The sequence below is a fragment of the Aegilops tauschii genome, chromosome 6 (genome assembly GCF_002575655.3).
Source record: "Aegilops tauschii subsp. strangulata cultivar AL8/78 chromosome 6, Aet v6.0, whole genome shotgun sequence".
Taxonomy (NCBI): Eukaryota; Viridiplantae; Streptophyta; class Magnoliopsida; order Poales; family Poaceae; genus Aegilops; species Aegilops tauschii.
In genome coordinates this window covers 482,109,936-482,127,154 of record NC_053040.3, presented here as the reverse complement: position 1 = coordinate 482,127,154, position 17,219 = coordinate 482,109,936, and the positions used below count along the sequence as shown (strand labels likewise).

The window sequence follows — 17,219 nt, the reverse complement described above, 5'->3', positions numbered from 1 at the left end:
AATAAAGATGTTTAGAACATCAACAGCTAACCAGAAGCAACACAAGTTTTCATCACAGCCAACAAGTCCACTAGGTACCTTACATGAAAGGTGTCATCACAACCAAAATGCAGATGTTTTGAACATCATCAGCTCACCACAAATTAACACAACTTCACCTGCTCCCTTGAGAACAGTTGAACCACTCAGACATCTTAAAGGATGGCTTCCTCACTCTTCCACTACCTGCAACTCTTGGGGGGATGAACTTGTTTCTTCCTCTTGGCCCAGCAGTAGTAGAGGAACTTGGACCAGCACCAGCAGTAGAAGAACTTGGACCAGCACCAGCAGTAGAAGTTGCAGTCCTTGTAGTTTTAGCTTTCTTTGTTGCCCTTGTAGCAGGAGGAGCAGCAGCTGCAGCAGGAGCAGAAGGAGCTCTCCTTGGTGCACTTGGAGCTGAAGCAGGAGCAGAAGGAGCTCTCCTTGATACCCTTGGAGCCCTTGGAGCTGGTGGAGCTGGAGCTGCAGTTTGAGCAGCAGCAGGAGCACTTCTCCTTGGTGGCATGGGAGCAGGAGCAGATACAGTTCTGGGTGTATCATCCTGAAATTACAGCATACAAATGTTAGAAACTGGTATGTGAAATTTTACAGAAACCTACAACAATAGTTACCTGGTGCTGGTTCATTCTCATAGCTAGGGCTGGTTTAAGAGCCTGCTTGCAACTAGTGTATCTATGCCCAGTCCTATTGCAATTGCTACAAGTGATAGTTGCCATCCTAGATGTATCCTTTGGAGCTGGCTTTTCAAACTTGCTCTTTCTCCTCTTTGTCTCTTTGTTTCCTGGCTTTTCTTTGAACACTGGTGGTTCAATGTCAGGGGTTCTAGTCTTTGGCCACAAATCAGGCCCAGGCACAGGGAAAACTATTGGACTATAAGCTGCCTTATACATTGGTTTCTTGAAGAAATCATGAACAAAATCTTCTGGCTGTAGTTTTGCCTTGTTGATTGCAGAAACACCATGATTGCAAGGTACTCCACACATGTCCCACTTCCTACAACCACATGTATGTAGCAACAAGTTAACTGCATATGTGCTTTCTCCACTTGTCACCTGGAAGAGATCTGGTCCAGCTTTGATAGACTGACAAAACCTAGAATGATGTTTTGCTTCCTCTAGCTTCTCAGCATATGTTGGGCATATCTGCCACTTAGCAGTCTCAGTCTTTGTCCTATTTGCATTGAACTTCACTAACAGCTTTGTCCTGATCCCATCTACCATAGTTCTAATGGGTTTGGCTCTGACATCAAGTATCATCTTGTTAAAAACTTCACTTATATTGTTCACTACCAAGTCAGTTTTGCAATTGTTGTCCATGGCATGCCTAGCCCATGTATGTTTTGGTATCCTAGATAGCCATTTCCAAGCTGGCTCACACTCCTTTTTCATGCCTTCCATTGCTGTTACATAACCATGCTCAGTATAGGAATAACTTGCCTGATACATGTATTTCTTCAACTCTTCCCCTCTAAAACCAGCAGTTTGAAAGTTCTGATAAATATGTCTAAGGCAGAATCTTTGTTTGCAATTGGGGAATACATTGTTTATGGCTGTAAGAAGGCCCTGTTTGAATGAACTACAGTTTGAGAATACTACAACAATGCCATGTATGAAATTAATAAACATAGACAATTAATAAGCAATGCAAGCAATGATTAGAGTAGAGATAGTAGTACCTTTTGCCTGTCAGATATAATAGTGTAGTAGCCAAACTTGCCTGACTCACCACCAATGGCATATTTTAATTGAGTAAGAAACCAAGACCAGCTTGCTGTGTTTTCCTTGTCCACTATTGCAAAAGCAATGGGAAATATGTTATTGTTTCCATCTCTTCCAGTGGCAGCCAAGATTTGCTGCCCTGTTGTCAACTTTATGAAGCAACCATCAACACCTATCATACAAGATCACAAGTAGATTACCAACAAATTAGTGGGTGTGCACATATAAATGTAGAGTCACTAGTTAATTAGTAGGTGTGCACATACCTATGAATGGTCTGCAACCATTAAGGAAACCCTCTTTGCAAGCATTGAGGCAGATGAACAAGCCATGGAATCTTGGGTTTTTGCTTGGATGTAGTTTCAGATGCTTTGTTGTGACAATGCATCTACTTCCTGGATTGGTTTCTAGCACAGCTTCTAGGTAATCCCTTATCCTATGATATTGTGCCTTCTGATCTCCTAGGACTACATTTTTAGCTAGCTTTCTTGCCCTATAGGCCATATGTATAGATACCTCTATTCCATGCTTTTGCTTCAAGTTTGAAATTATAGTCTGGACAGGTGTGTTGGGGTCTGTCCTCAACTATTGCTCACATTCATGTGCCAACCACTTAGCAGTAACTTTTGTGCTCTCTCCTACTACTGGGCAGCTGTGGTGCAAGTTCAGTTTCTTTATACAGAATGTCTTCTCATGTGCTATCTGAGAAGCTGCAATGAAAAATGGACAATTCTCAAATTTGCATACAGCTATAATCATGTCTGGACAGTTCCTGTGGAAGGCATGGTTCCTATTTTGTGAGATGTGAAAATTAAGAAGTGCCCTCCTGAACTGGGTCACATCTAGGAAACAAAGGTTCTTCATAAATTGCTCTTCTGGGTTCTCCCTTTGCTCATCATACCAAACTCCAGGCTTCCTCTTTTTAGCCCTGCTCTTCCTATCAGCTGGAAGCTTCACACATGGTAGTTGAGCCCCATCATTGTCCTCCTGACTTAGGTCACCAGGGTTGCTCTCCTCATCAGATGAAGGAAACCAATCTTCCTCAATAATCTCATCCAAACTAGCATGAGATCTTATAGTTGGCCCCTTTCTTTTACTTCCTCTGCTACTTCCTCCTATGCTGCTCCCTTCCTCCTCCTCCTCCTCCTCTGGTGCCTTCTTCTCCTCCTCCTCCTCCTCCTCCTCCTCCTCCTCCTCATCTGCTTCATATGGCTCATCCACATCAGTGTCCCCTTCAATATGATGAAGTGGATCATCTCTATGCTTCTTCATTGCCTCAAGCCTAGCAATTATATCCTCATCTGCTAGTAAATCTGTGTCACTGTCACTATCAGTGAAATCTTCAGCCATTAGCTCTAGAAGTTTTCTTTTAGCTGCCTTGTATTTCTCTTTTTCTTTCCCCTTTTTCCTGAACTTCTCAATCTCTTCATTCCTCTTCTGCTCCATCAGTTGCTCAATTTGCTCTTGATCTGGTACTGGTGCACACTTCTGCTTCAAAAATGAACTCTCCTGTGTGTTAATGACCTGCACTGGCACTGATTGTGGCTTTGTTGGGCTAGGAAACAGTACTCTTGCTGTATCTATCTCATACACCACTGGCACACCTATTTCAGATAATGGAACCTGCTCCTCACAAACTGGTCCAATGTTCAAATCACTAGGTCTTGGAGCATCAATTCTGATGACTGTTATGTTCACCACCTTCTGACCTTTGATAACTAGGTCATCCAACATTTCCTCCACCTTATCATCATCTGTCAGTTCTTCCATACCTGAAACCCCAACACCTGGATCTCTGACATAATACATAAAGTCTGTCATCCCATATCCTTCAAGCTCTATTAGTGCAATCAGATTGTAAAATGTGATATCATCCACATTTAGGCTTCTTTCAAGATTATCTCTGTCATGGAAATGGAATCTGACTTCCCACACTTCATCATTCAATCTACAGTTCAAGTAAAGCAATTGAGTTCAAGTAAACAATTCAGTTAAAAGTTAAAGATTCAGTTAAAAATATAGTTTTAGTTAAAAATTCAGTTAAAAGTTAAATATTCAGTTATATATTCAGTTAGTAGAAACAATTCAGTTAATGTTGCACTTAAAGACTTAACTAAAGTTTCAGTTAAAATAGTGTTTAAGTTAAAATTACAGTTTCATTTCAAAATTCAGTTAAAAGTTATATATTCAGTTAGTACAAACAATTCAGTTAATGTTTCACTTAAAGATTTAACTAAAGTTTTAGTTAAAAATACAGTTTAAGTTAAAAATACAGTTAGAGTAAACTATTCAGTTAAAGTTTCGGTTAAAGTTTCAGTCCAAAATACAGTTAAAGTAATTTGTTCACTTAACAATTCAGTACAGGATTCAGTTATAAATTCAGTAACATTGTCATTTAAATATTCAGTTGTAAATTCAGTAATTGAGTAGGTTGAAATTGAGTTTAACATTCAGTAATTTCATGTAATTGAGTAGGTTCAAATTGAGTTTAACATTCAGTAATTTCAGTTAATGTTTAGGTGCCTACTACATACACTTAGAACCCTAGAACTACATAAACACTTCACTTACATGCCTGACCACATAAACAACCTACAACAATAATCCTATAACACTAGAATCACAAACACTTAGAACCCTAACCCTAGAAACCAAATCGGGGTACGGAAAGAGAAAACTTACGAGACACCACCGAAGGAGGATGCTAGTGATGGCTCCCCTCTGGATCTTCCTTCACGGCCTCGGCGAATGCCCTCGCTGCCGCGTACTCAACACAGTAAGACGGCGACGGCGGCTGTGGAAGAGGCGGAGCCTGAGATGGGTTTGAACTGCCGCAAACCTCTGTTGGATCTGCAGGAGCACCACTGCCACCAGATGCATCGCCAGCACCACCGCCACCGCCATCATCACCGCCACGCGAGGTGGCCATCACCGGCGGCGAGCAGGGGCGAGAGAGGAGAGGGGAGCGGGGCGAGAGAGGGGACAGGGGCGCGGGGGGGACTGTCTGACAAAGACCGACAGACGCGGCGTCTTGAGCGTTTTGTTCCAAACGGCGCCGTTTGCCTGTCCGTCATGCCACGTCAGCGTTTTCGGGGCCCACCTGTCGGAAAAGAGATCAAACGAGGCTAAACGGCTGTTCAGTGCTTTTTGCAACGGGTTAAGAGATTTTACGGTGTTTTTTGAAACAGATTAACGACTTGGTAGTTTCCTGCAAACCTAGCCACAAATGTGGTGGTTTCTTGCAATTGACTCATACATCCAACTGGAAAAACAAAAAGGCCATCAATGATAGCTCAACCAATGCCTCTGTTGAAAAAGGCAGCACTTACAAGGCTCTTAGGCGCCAGGCAACGGTCGGACGCTTCGCCTATGACATCATCAGAAATTAATCTAGAAGGACGGGCAATAAACTTTTAGGTCCAATGCGAAATCATGCCATATTGCACAACTGGGTTTATTCCAATCGGCATTGCGAAATCTCAGTCAACTGAGACTTAACAAAGTCTTAGTTGATGCTATATTCGTGAGATCTTACGTGGAGATCCGTGCAAAATTTCCTTTTAATTTTTTCATTCTTTTTTACATGTTGTGTCACTTGACCGAGAGTTGGTTAAGTCTCAGTCGATTAAGATTTAGCCACACCTATTCCAATGGATAGTTGTTGGTAGTTTGCTCATTTACACGCTATATAAATTTATGTCTATACGCATATAATACATCAAATACATACTTCCTAGTCAAAACTGATTGTTTGTAGACAAGATCGAGATGTTGCATTCGTCCATGAATTGATGTAATTTGGTCGGTGTGTTTAATGGCTCGGGCTATATTATCGATTGGCACAACATATACTATGCATATGAAAAATAATAAAACCATCATAATAATACGAAAGTCAGTATAATGGAACAGACACATGCAGTAGCATGTATGCCAAGTATTTCCTTCAGGCATAAATTAACAGAAAAGGAAAAATGTACAAATAAAAATTTATGAGAAATAAATAAATAAAATCCAATAGGGGCGCTCCGCAGGTGGCACGTGGGCTGACATAGCCACGCGGAAGGGTAGCCTTCTCCAAGAAGGAGTGGTTTTTCTGGCATGCACGCTAGATGCATTCACCTCCAATGTTCGGGATTCATGCCAAGTTATCTAATTTAGTTGAAGTTTATCTTGTTTCAAAGTACTACCGAATGTTTCGTTGTGTTATCTCCTTATTTCAAAGTTCGTCATAATGTTTCATTCTCTACCGACAAAATGAGAGTGCACCTGTCGAGTTTAATCTAGCTTTATGAGATTTTGTGTGTGTTTGTTTAAAAAAGTGCATATTAATGCTTCGTCGTATATGAACAAAATCTGAAATCATGAATCTCCAACACATTCAATGCTTAGTCAATACACACTTTATAGTGTAGGTGGTAGAAAAACCGCGAGTCAATTCCACCGGTGGTGCTTAAACTTGACGCAAACGGTCAGTTTGGTGCTAAAACTTGCGGCATACATTAAACTGGTGCAAAAACTTGGCGTGGACGTGCAAATACGGTGCTATCGCGTTTGGATACGAAATCGGCGCTGGCTTGGAGTCCGGCGTGTCGTGTGGCCCGCTGTCAGTGATAGAGGAGTGTGTGTGGCTCTTTTTTGCGAAAACCCCCTCAAAAAATTGTAAAAAGCCCCTGTCAATGCGGCAGATGTCATTTTATTTTTTGACTCTATGAAACGTGGGGGCCGCCTGTCAGTACGTGAAAATAAAAACAGGAAGAGACAGCCTCCACGTCTAGAACACGAGACCAGCTGCTGGATACCAAGCCGTCCAAGCAACTCCACCATTAACGTTACTATGACAAATACTGAATTTTTTTTGAGCGATCAATGACAAATATTGATAACAGCTCTTAGTGTAGTATGAAGAGGACGCATGTGGGGCTTATCTAGGCTGCAGATAGTGTAGCCATTTTGCACGCACTAGTTTTTTTAATATATTTGTAAAACATAAGTAATAAAGATAATGTTAAAATATTTGTGTTTTATAAATATTATACATACAAACAATGATTAGTAAATTGAAACATTTAAACATACACCAATGTATTCTATAAAAAGGTTTGGTAAATATGTATATTTAAATTTTTATTAAATAAAAATATTTAATGTATAAAAAATTATACACTTGAAGCTTATATTTAAATTATATAAAATGATGAATACACACATTCGTGCGGTATAATTTTAACTAGTGATTTATATTAAAAATAAATAATTTAATATTAGTCATGATTGAATATTCATATGACATTTTAATTTTCAATTATGAATATTTAATTATACAAACAATGAACTATAAAAATGTGCGTACAATTACGGAAATGTATGTAGAAGTAAAATAATATACTTTGGAATTGTAATATTAGAAATATTTATATTTTTATAAGTTATCCAAACATTTTTATAATCCACAAATATTAATTTAAATATATGAATATTTTTAAAATAATCTGTGAACAATTTTGAAACTTAAGTTATTTGGTTTGTATGTATAAATAATATTTATACCGCATGAATAATTAAACTTTATTTTTATTATTGACATTATTATTTACATACCACTTACAAACATCTAAAAATGAACAGGTGCAAATGGGCTGCATTGACCGCTGTCCATTTCAGCTTCATGAGCGTGTTCATTCTCCTATATTAACTATAGTTATCCATGTGTGACGTGAAGACCACACGGGTGGAGTGGCTACGTCCTACTGTGTGCTGGGCATGGTCGCGGGTTCTAGTAGACAATAAAAAAAAATTTGTTTTTAGTTAATTTTCACACTTTACTGACAGACAGGACCAACAAAAAAAAAGCCGATTCAAGGGAGTTTTTGCAGAAAAACAGGCCACACACCCTCCTCTTAGCCTCCCTGTTACTGTCAGCGGGCCTCACGCCACGCTTGCGTGCCGAGTCAGCATTGATTTCGTATGCAAATATGATTTGCACTGTATTTGCACATTCGAGCCAAGTTTTTGCACCAGTTTAATGTATGCCACAAGTTCTAGCACCAAAGTGATCGTTTGCGCCAAGTTCAAGCACCATTGGTGTAATTGACTCAAAAACCGCTCTCCTTCCAAGTGGCTCCCATATTCATTTTGGTGCAAGCACGCAAGTAACCATTGTCACGCTTGCATTCATGCAAGGTTCTGCTTCAGCGGGTCACTTTTGGAAATGCCCACGAAAATAAACTAGCCTGGGGAGACATCTAGGAAATTCACGTAGTAAAAAATTGCACACTTATGCACAAGCCGATGCTTAGCTAGTTCTCTTTCCTCACCTTCCCGGAAGAAGACTTCCATAGCGTATTAGTACCAATGAAATTAACGTGCTGGCTTTACCAGTCATGGTTATAATTAATTACAACTTACACTAGCTTTCAAACACAGCTAGCAAGAGAGTTGAAGACCTGGTAGATGCATGCATGTATAACGGCAAGTTTGCCTATATAACGGCAAGTCTTGATAGGGCTTTGGACTTTGGAATCATTCACATAGAATTAGTTTGCCTATATAACGGCAAGTTGAACATTCCTAGCTAGGACACGCGCCTGTCCAAATCGAGAACAGTACGTAGAAGGTACAATGGCATCTTCTTCTTCTTCTCCGTCGTCCAAGATGACCCAGATATCTCCACCGACCAACGACGTCGACGGCGGTAAGATAACAGCCGCTGGTGCGGCACTGCCAACGCCAACCACGGACAGGGTCATGTCTGGCGTCGCAAACCTTGCGCAACTCCTGCCAACGGGCACAGTGCTGACGTACCAGGCATTGTCCCCGTCCTTCACCAACCACGGCAAATGTGAGACCTCCAGCTCCAACCAGTGGCTCACCGCGGCGCTGGTCGCTGTCCTCGCCGCCGTGTGCATCTTCTTCTCCTTCACCGACAGCGTCATTGGCCACCACGATGGAAAGCTGTACTACGGTGTGGCCACGACGCACGGCTTCAACGCGTTCAACTTCTCCGACGAGGATGAGAGGCGGGAGTGGTCCGGTCTGGACGAGTTCCGGAGGCTCCGCCTCCAACCGCTGGACTTCGTGCATGGCTTCTTCGCCGCAGTTGTTTTCCTCACGGTGGCGTTCAGCGACGTGGGACTACAAAACTGCTTCTTTCCGGACGCCGGCAGGAACACCCAAGAGCTTCTCAAGAACCTGCCGCTAGGAATGGCATTTTTGTCTAGCTCTGTGTTCATCATCTTCCCCACTAAACGGAAGGGCATCGGATTCAATGACACGACTCCTCGCCAAAAGGTCATCCATCCCACCTTGAATAAAGTTTGATTCCCACAAGTGTAAGAACAAAGGACCAGCGAAAATATACGTAGTTGCCATCCATGTTGATTAAGTGTCTCATAAATTTTGTGCTGGCTTGTAATATGATGGGGTCGATGTTGCTATCCTTTGTTTTTGTCCTTGTATTGTAGGGTTTACTGGTTATAGTGCTATCAGGTTTGGTGTGTGCTGATTGCTGAGTTAGATGATGGGTTTCTTAATACTGCATGAATTCACTCTTTTCTTCCCGTATCCTGTTTGCTATAGGCAGACAATGTAGTTCCGTTATGTCAAAGTGATGAAAGTGGGAGTAACCCAGTTCAAAAGAAAAGTTTGATTGAAAGTAATGGAACTAATGTGTAACAGAAGTTGCTTAACTGTATATCACCGGAGAAAGACAAAGTTTTTCAAGTATATACTCCCTCTGTTCCATAATTTAGTCCGTATGGATTTTTTGAAAAATCATACTTTGCAAACTTTGACCAATTAAGTTTATAGAGAAAACTATTTATATCTACAATACCAAATATATAAAATATGAAACTACTTCTTACAATGAATCTAATGATATATGCTTGGCATTCTAGATGTAAATGTTTTTCTCCAAAAAATTGGTCAAAGTTTGTGAGGTTTGACTTTTTAAAAAAAAAATCTATATGCACTACATTATGCAACGGAGTGCGTATATACTATGTCATAGTTGTCATATAAACAAAGTGTTTTTCTGCCATAAAAATCAATTGTATAGGTATGAAAGCATCACAGCCTCCTACGATATCAATTATCACAGCCCTCCATTCCCTTATTTGCTTTAAGATCGATGTTGTTATTTTGAAAAGATGATCATGAGCTATAAATCTAGCTTGCCTGAAGAGGTCTCTCCCGTTTTGCGAAACAACACTTCTTCCATCTACACCACCACATTTTACAATGATTAACATACTTGTATAAAATTAATTAGTACAGAAATTTAGGATAATAACTATGTAAACTAACTGGGATAAACAGCTAAATTGAGGATAACTACGCAAAAAAAATATACTGGGTGTTTTACACGTGCGTGCATCTATGTTTACTGGGTGTTTCTAGAGAAATTATATCCTTTTGTCGACTGCTACAGTTTTAGAATCTTCATGTGGGACAGTGCTTCCTCTCACTTCCAAAATGAGAGACCTCTTTTGTTCAGTTATGCTTTGAGCAATAATAACTTTGATGGTATTCATTTTATGTGGGGTGTAATTTCGAACGGGGTAGACAATCAGGAGGATTTTTTTTTAAGGGGGATCGGGAGGAAATTAACGTGAGTAAAAAAATGGCGTACTTGCGTAAAAGCCCATGAGTAGCTACGACTAGTTCTCCTTCCTCACCTTCCTGGAAGAAGACTTGCATAGCATGTATCATTCACGTGCTAGCTGTAAACTATATACCCATGTCAGACGAGTTGGTTATAAGTTAACTACAACTTACACTAATTAACCATTCACCAAAACTAGCTAGAGAGTTGGGACCAGGTACATGCAATCGTGCAGTGTAGAGCCCTTCAGCATGCATGCAGCAATACCAAGTAAAGACTAGTCAACGCGCCAACACCTACTTAAATTTGAACTTTGGAATCATTCAGCAATACGTGCCTCTATATAAACCTCAACGTGTCGATCCGTTTGGAGCATTCCAACTTTCAGAGCCAGCACACACATCAAGCACACAGTAGGCGTACAATGGCATCTTCTTCTTCGTCGTCGCCCACGGTGATCCAGATACATCCACTGACCAACGAGGACGACGGCAAGATAACAGCCGCCGGCACAGCACCGCCAACACCTACCACGGGGCCTGCACCGGCCACGGTCATGTCGAGCGTCTCGAACTTAGCGCAGCTCCTGCCGACGGGCACGGTGCTGGCTTACCAGGCGCTGTCCCCGTCCTTCACCAACCACGGCAAGTGTGAGACCTCCAACCAGTGGCTTACTGGGGCGCTGGTCGTCGTCCTCACCGTCTCGTGCCTCTTCTTTGCCTTCACCGACAGCGTTGTCGGTCGCCGCGATGGAAAGCTATACTATGGCTTCGCAACACTACGCGGCTTCAACGTGTTCAACTTCTCCAGCGAGGAAGAAAGGAACGAGTGGAACGATCTTGACCAGTTTCGGAAGCTCCGTCTCCGGCCGCTTGACTTTGTGCATGCCTTCTTCGCGGCGGTGGTTTTCCTCACGGTGGCGTTTAGCGACGTCGGGCTGCAGAACTGCTTCTTCCCCGACGCTGGCAGGAACACCGAGGAGCTGCTCAAGAATCTGCCCATGGGCATGGCGTTTCTCTCCAGTTTTGTGTTCATCATCTTCCCCACCAAAAGGAAGGGCATTGGGTTCACTGACAACGCTCCTCGTCAAAAGGTGGTCCATCCCTTAAATTAATTAAGACTGATTCTCGTAACTTGAAGTTGACACTTGCCAGAAATTGATTGAAAAAAATTGAATCCTTCAGGAAATTCATACTCAATCGGATTTGACGACACCGCTCCTCGCAGGCGTAGAAGTTGCTTGACTGTATCATGTTGGAGAAAATCATGAAGTTTTTTTTAATTATATATGTTCAGTGTGCGTGTGCCATGGTTCTTTTGTAAACAAGGAAATGTTTTCTGTCCAAAGCAAGTGTATAATTATGTAGGTGCCCTGCGTCCCAGCCTCCCAGGCTTATCAGAGCTCTCCATTCCCTTTGTTTGCTTTAAGCTCGATTTGTTTATACAAAAAATCCTTAACTAAATCAAGTTTTTATCTAAAGTTCTCTCATATTTGGCGACCCATACCTTACACTTCTTTCTTATCTCGATTCTCAATTCATTTTACTGACTAAATACTTGTATGAAACAAAATAATCCTGAAGTTTAGGATAAAAACTTGAATTTATTGGATAAACACCTAATCAATTGGATCCGAGCCATTCCACTAAAAATATATTATGTGGACAAATCTAAAACTTGCGGTGTAAGAAGCAGAGTGGGGAGGCCACATATATACATCTAGAGACATTAAAATTGGACGTTAATCTCTCCATCTTAACGCACTAGCAATTTCAGCAGTTGGATTTGCTGTTTTGGGCATCCCTAGCCATTAGATGCCCTTGTCAATGTGCGCATCGGCCGTGGATCATCATTCCTTGCAGAGTGGGCTAGGGACTAGGATGACGTTGCTAGGGCCACTATTCCCATAGCAAAATCAAAAGCCTTTGGTCGATTCAGGTATGTGGATGGTTAGAAGACCCTCTAGTATGCTACCAGCAAGGGTCGCAACGGCCTAGCCAGAGCATTTACAATAAAAAATGGTTACAACGTGTGAATCGAGAATGAGATCCAACAAAAATTTGATTTATAGACGTACCGGTTATAAGAATTTCACAACATCTTAACTAAGTACTCCCTCCGATCTTGAACTAAAACCACCACACTTATTTTGGATGAAAGAGAGTAAATCTTAACATCCTCCATCAGTCTAACTTGTTTAAGTCGAGGTTTTTAAAATCCGTTAAGCTATTGCAAACACTGATTCTGTAAACTCGTCTGCGACTTGACCACCCGTGGCATGAACCGAATTTCCAATAATCTTTATGCCACATGATCGTGAAATGTTAACCTACCTCGATGCATGTGTGCTTATCCCTCACATGAAAGACCGGATTAGTGGAAGATATGTTGCACCAATATTGCCACAACAAAAAAGTGCAACCGAGCATGCTCATCCCCAAAGCTAATTGTATCCATATCACCTCTGTTGCGGCATTGCTAGAGGTACAACTCATCTTCCATTGTTTTGTTTTGTACGTATGCGATACAGCAGCATGCAATGGGCCGAGATTCCTCTGACTCCGAGAAGGATAAAAAACGGTTGTTACTCTAGCAGCCGTGAGAAGGAAGCTGCTGGCTAGATAGCTACTTGGCTCGTTGCGAATTCTTTTCTCCAAGTTGGTTGTAATATGTTAGTGTGTTATTTCTTTCATCCATGTCTCGTTCATTTCTCATTCCTAACCCGTTCTTCATCATGCAAGTTGGTTGTAATATACTACGTTGCAGAGCTGTCCATGTCTCGTTCCTTTCCGTTTACTTCGTCAGTCCATGCATGCATTGGACCGTGAATCTTTCATCGATTTCCTGCGACCTTGAATAGAAGCACTAGATTCTCTCTCTCAAAAAGAAAGAGTAGTACTAGTAGAAGGTGCTCTCCTGAGCACGAGCTCACATGCACCTGATGTGAACCGTAAAATCCAAAACAGTACTGAAAGAATTTTAAAAAATTATTTTTTTTGCCAACAAACATTGACAAGTGTTTCACTTGCATGCAAATTTTCGTGATAGAATCACATTCATAGAGGCCTGGGCAACCAAACAAAATTGATGCTCCCAAATGCTTCCAACAATAATCTTTTTGAAGACACCGATATCGTTTTTTCGAGGACCTGCATGAAGGTTATTTCATCCCGAAATATTGCAAGCAGGTGAAACACACACATCAATGTCTCTCTCTCTCTCTCTCTCTCACACACACACACACACACACACATATATAATATTTTTAGATTATATATATATAAGAATATATTTTTAGATTTTACTGTTCATCCAAGTGCATGTGTGCTCGCTTGCAGAAACTCTGCACGCGTAAGATACTACCAATCGCTAGCAGCTTCTCTCATGCTCTGCATATTGCCATGATGCCATCGATCCATTAAACTGTGTATGCAACGGAATCACTGGAAAACACCTAAGAAAGCAGGCGCACAGTCCAACCATGGGTCTTGGGGCTCGTGTTCACACCATGCGTCACAACTTCAATAAACATTCGACGGTAGTAATATGGTTTTGAGATAGCACCGTCCCATGCGTCTGCATCAGCCCTAGTTTTTGCTGGGTTTTACTTGATAGAAAACAAATAGAACACCCACAATATCTTGCAGACGAGGGGCCCTTTTTTAGGGTTGCAAACGAGTGGCCTATGTTGGGCAAGCAGGTGTTGTTGCTTACAGTTTAGTGGGTTGGGCCAAACCTGCTTATGTTCTCCACTGTGTATTTGGGCTACATTAGGGCTTATATGCTCCTAACCCAGGTCTTAGGCCCACCCATGTGCATGTCAGTACATAAACTTTGTGACTATTGTCTCATCAGTTGAGTTTAATATATCAACTTGCAAAGTGCACGAAGCACGAACAAGGCCAAAATTTTGAACCACACAAAGGTATTTTGATGCAACGGTCATTTTTTTGAATGGTGAAATGTTTTTAGAAACTTGTGCAAACAATTTCTTACACTATATGAAAATTTTAAATTTGAAATGAACACCTTTAAACATTAAGTAAGCATTTTGGGTTATATCTATTTATTTTTATTTCTTTGTGGACATGGGCTATATGTATCTAGAATATTTTTAAAATATAAACAAGAGTAAAAAGATAATAAAAAGAAATAGATGGACGAACGGACCAAGGATGGAAAAAATGAACATGCCAAAGAACGAAACAAAGGAAGAAAGAAAATCCAACTGGACTGGAATACTGCGGGCTTCATTTAATGTGTGGTGCAGCTCTCTGTCTCGCTTTTTTTGTGAGAAATTTCCAATGTATTTATCTTTAATCATGGCAGTACAAAAAACAGCAGAGGTAATAAAAATTACAACAATGCTCGTGGACAACCTAGCGATGACTACAAGCACTGAAGCGAGCCGAAGGCGCGCTGCCATCATCGCCCCTCCCTCACAGGAGCCGGGCAAACCTTGTTGTAGTAGACAGTCAGAAAGTCATCGTGCTAAGTCCCCAGGACTAGCGCACTAGAGTAGCAGCCATCGCCGATGAAAAATGTCGTAGATCAGAAGGATCAAACCTGTAAACACCCAAACGAAGACAAACGAAGACCGAATCCAAACAGATCCACCGAAGGCCAGCACCGACTAAATCCTGCGAGATCCGACAGAGAAACACCTCCACACGCCCTCACACAATACTAGACTCACCATCAGGACGGGGATCTCTGTCTCGCTTAAAGCAAGACATAAGCACGACCCCTACTAGCCGTATGGAAAAAAGATTACCACGCTCCTTATTCGGCGTTATATTTATATGGAGACGGCGACTCATCCTGTATGTGCTGTTTGACTTCAAGGGCGCGCTCCGGGGTCAAATTTGGCGCAGCCACTCGTGCTAATCTAAAAAAAGTTTCAAATAAGTCCTAAGGAAAAATTGTGCTAATCAATTAGACAGACGTGCATGGCATTGTAATGGGAGAGACATGCTGCATCGGTTGACACGGTAAAAAGAAAGCGACCCCATGACACGAGCAGCAGCTGGTCACATGGACGAACAAGAGATCGGCATATATCTTCTAGTAATATTCAACGTTACCGGACGGAGAGAGGAAGAAACGTCCAAGGCCAAAAGATATGAACGTACATATATATGACCAACGAATCAAAAGGAAAAGAAAGCTGCAGCTCGAAGCATCTATGTGCGTACGTGCTTGCGTGGGTGCGTATGTGGACAGCTCTGAGAGATATGGACCTTGGACGGCGACAAAATTCACGCGACATAACATATGCTCCTTGGGCAAAAAACGATTACTCTGGCTGGCCAGTAGCAGCTTGTAGCTTGGTTCTCACGTACGTACGGCTGCTACAATGACAGCGGGACATCAATCGAACGTTTTTGTTTTTATAATCCTTTGAAACATTGGCGATCCTTATGGTCTGTCGTGCTGGAACCGCTTCAGCAATCATGTTGGATACTAATTGTTCTGTTTTTGCCGATCCTTATGGTCTGCCTTTGAAGCTTGCGGCGACAGTGTATCTGTTCATGTTGCTTCTCATGCGTTTTGCATGAGCCGGTGGTTATACATGCGTTCTGTCTTGTTATATTTCTGTACGAACTACCATGATTCCGTTAATGAAACCGGGAGGAAACCACTCTCTTATAGTACGAAAAATATATACTTCAAAAACTTCGCGATTATTTCTCTCCTTTGATACAATCAACAACTTCTATCACACATTTCATTGTTTCCAGTTCCTGCTATGTTTTCCCTAGCTCCTCGTTTTTCTTCAAAAAATCTGGAAAAAGAACTTGATTAAATTGAATGATCGACCTTCCTGCGAGGAGTATTGTCGCTGAATCCAATGCCCTTCCTTTTGGTGGGGAAGATGGTGAATACAAAGGTGGACAGAAACGCCATGCCCAGCGGCAGGTTCTTGAGGAGCTCCTGGGTGTTCCTATTTGCGTCGGGGAAGAAGCAGTTCTGCAGCCCCACGTCGCTGAACACCACCGTGAGGAAAACCACGGCGGCGAAGAAGGAGTGCACGAAGTCCAGCGGCCGGAGGCGGAGACTCCGTAGCTCGTCCCTGTCCCACTCCCGGTTCTCGTCCTCGCCGGGGAAGTTGAACACGTTGAAGCCACGGGGCGTGGCGACGCCGTAGTAGAGCTTTCCGTGGCGGCCCACGAGGCTGTCGGTGAAGGAGAAGAAGAGGCACATGACGACGAGGATGGCGACGAGCACCACGGTGAGCCACTGGTTGGAGGCCTCGCACTTGCCGTGGTTGGTGAAGGACGGGGCCAGCGCCTGGTACGCCAGCACCGTGCCCGTCGGCAGGAGCTGCGCAAGGTTCGTGACGCTCGACATCACCCTGTCCATTGTGGGGGTTGCTGTTGGCGGTGCCGTGCCGGCGGCTGTTATCTCGCCGTGGTCGTCGACTTCCTTGGTCGCGGTCGGTGCAGGCATCTGGATCGCCGTAGCCGAGGGAGAAGAAGTTGCCATTGTTGGTACTGTGCTCGATGTGGGTGCGGTCGAACTTGTAAGTCCCAGCTAGGAATATTCCAAGCTGATCCACACGCTGCTGTTTATATAAGCATATCACTCCATTGACGATTCCAAAGTCCAACCTAGGCTGGATCACTGAGCGTTGCTTATTCTAACTACATGACCGAAAAAGTATTTTTACCGGAGCCGGGAGCTACCAGTGGAGCATCCACCGTTAAACGTTGCTTTGAGATTAATCTGGCTGAAGACCCCACCATGCTTTTATTTTTATCTTTTAGCAATACAATTCTTATACAAACAGATATACTCCGCTGAACGAGGGACACAGCAGCACATTTTGTCAGGTGTCAGGGTAAGAGCAAATAGGT

General features: G+C 42.4%; 3 protein-coding genes across 3 annotated transcripts; 2 read left to right on the top strand and 1 right to left on the bottom strand.

Annotated features, from left to right (window-relative positions):
* The first annotated feature begins 8,378 nt into the window (after positions 1-8,378).
* On the top strand, positions 8,379-9,077 carry LOC109760066 (protein DMP10-like). Its single transcript, XM_020318907.1, has one exon. The coding sequence runs from the start codon at positions 8,379-8,381 to the stop codon at positions 9,075-9,077; it is 699 nt and encodes a 232-aa protein (XP_020174496.1).
* Positions 9,078-10,772: 1,695 nt separating this feature from the next.
* LOC109760065 (protein DMP2) lies at positions 10,773-11,476 on the top strand. Its single transcript, XM_020318906.3, has one exon. The coding sequence runs from the start codon at positions 10,787-10,789 to the stop codon at positions 11,474-11,476; it is 690 nt and encodes a 229-aa protein (XP_020174495.2). The 5' UTR covers positions 10,773-10,786.
* A 4,507-nt stretch (positions 11,477-15,983) lies between these two features.
* On the bottom strand, positions 15,984-16,867 carry LOC109760064 (protein DMP10-like). The gene has a single exon (XM_020318904.2). The coding sequence runs from the start codon at positions 16,846-16,848 to the stop codon at positions 16,165-16,167; it is 684 nt and encodes a 227-aa protein (XP_020174493.1). The 5' UTR covers positions 16,849-16,867; the 3' UTR covers positions 15,984-16,164.
* Positions 16,868-17,219: the final 352 nt, after the last annotated feature.

What these genes read in the sequence shown, in the direction of transcription:
- LOC109760066 (XM_020318907.1), top strand. Translation starts at nt 8,379, where the DNA reads ATGGCATCTTCTTCTTCTTCTCCGTCGTCCAAGATGACCCAGATATCT.
- LOC109760065 (XM_020318906.3), top strand. Translation starts at nt 10,787, where the DNA reads ATGGCATCTTCTTCTTCGTCGTCGCCCACGGTGATCCAGATACATCCA.
- LOC109760064 (XM_020318904.2), bottom strand. Translation starts at nt 16,848, where the DNA reads ATGGCAACTTCTTCTCCCTCGGCTACGGCGATCCAGATGCCTGCACCG.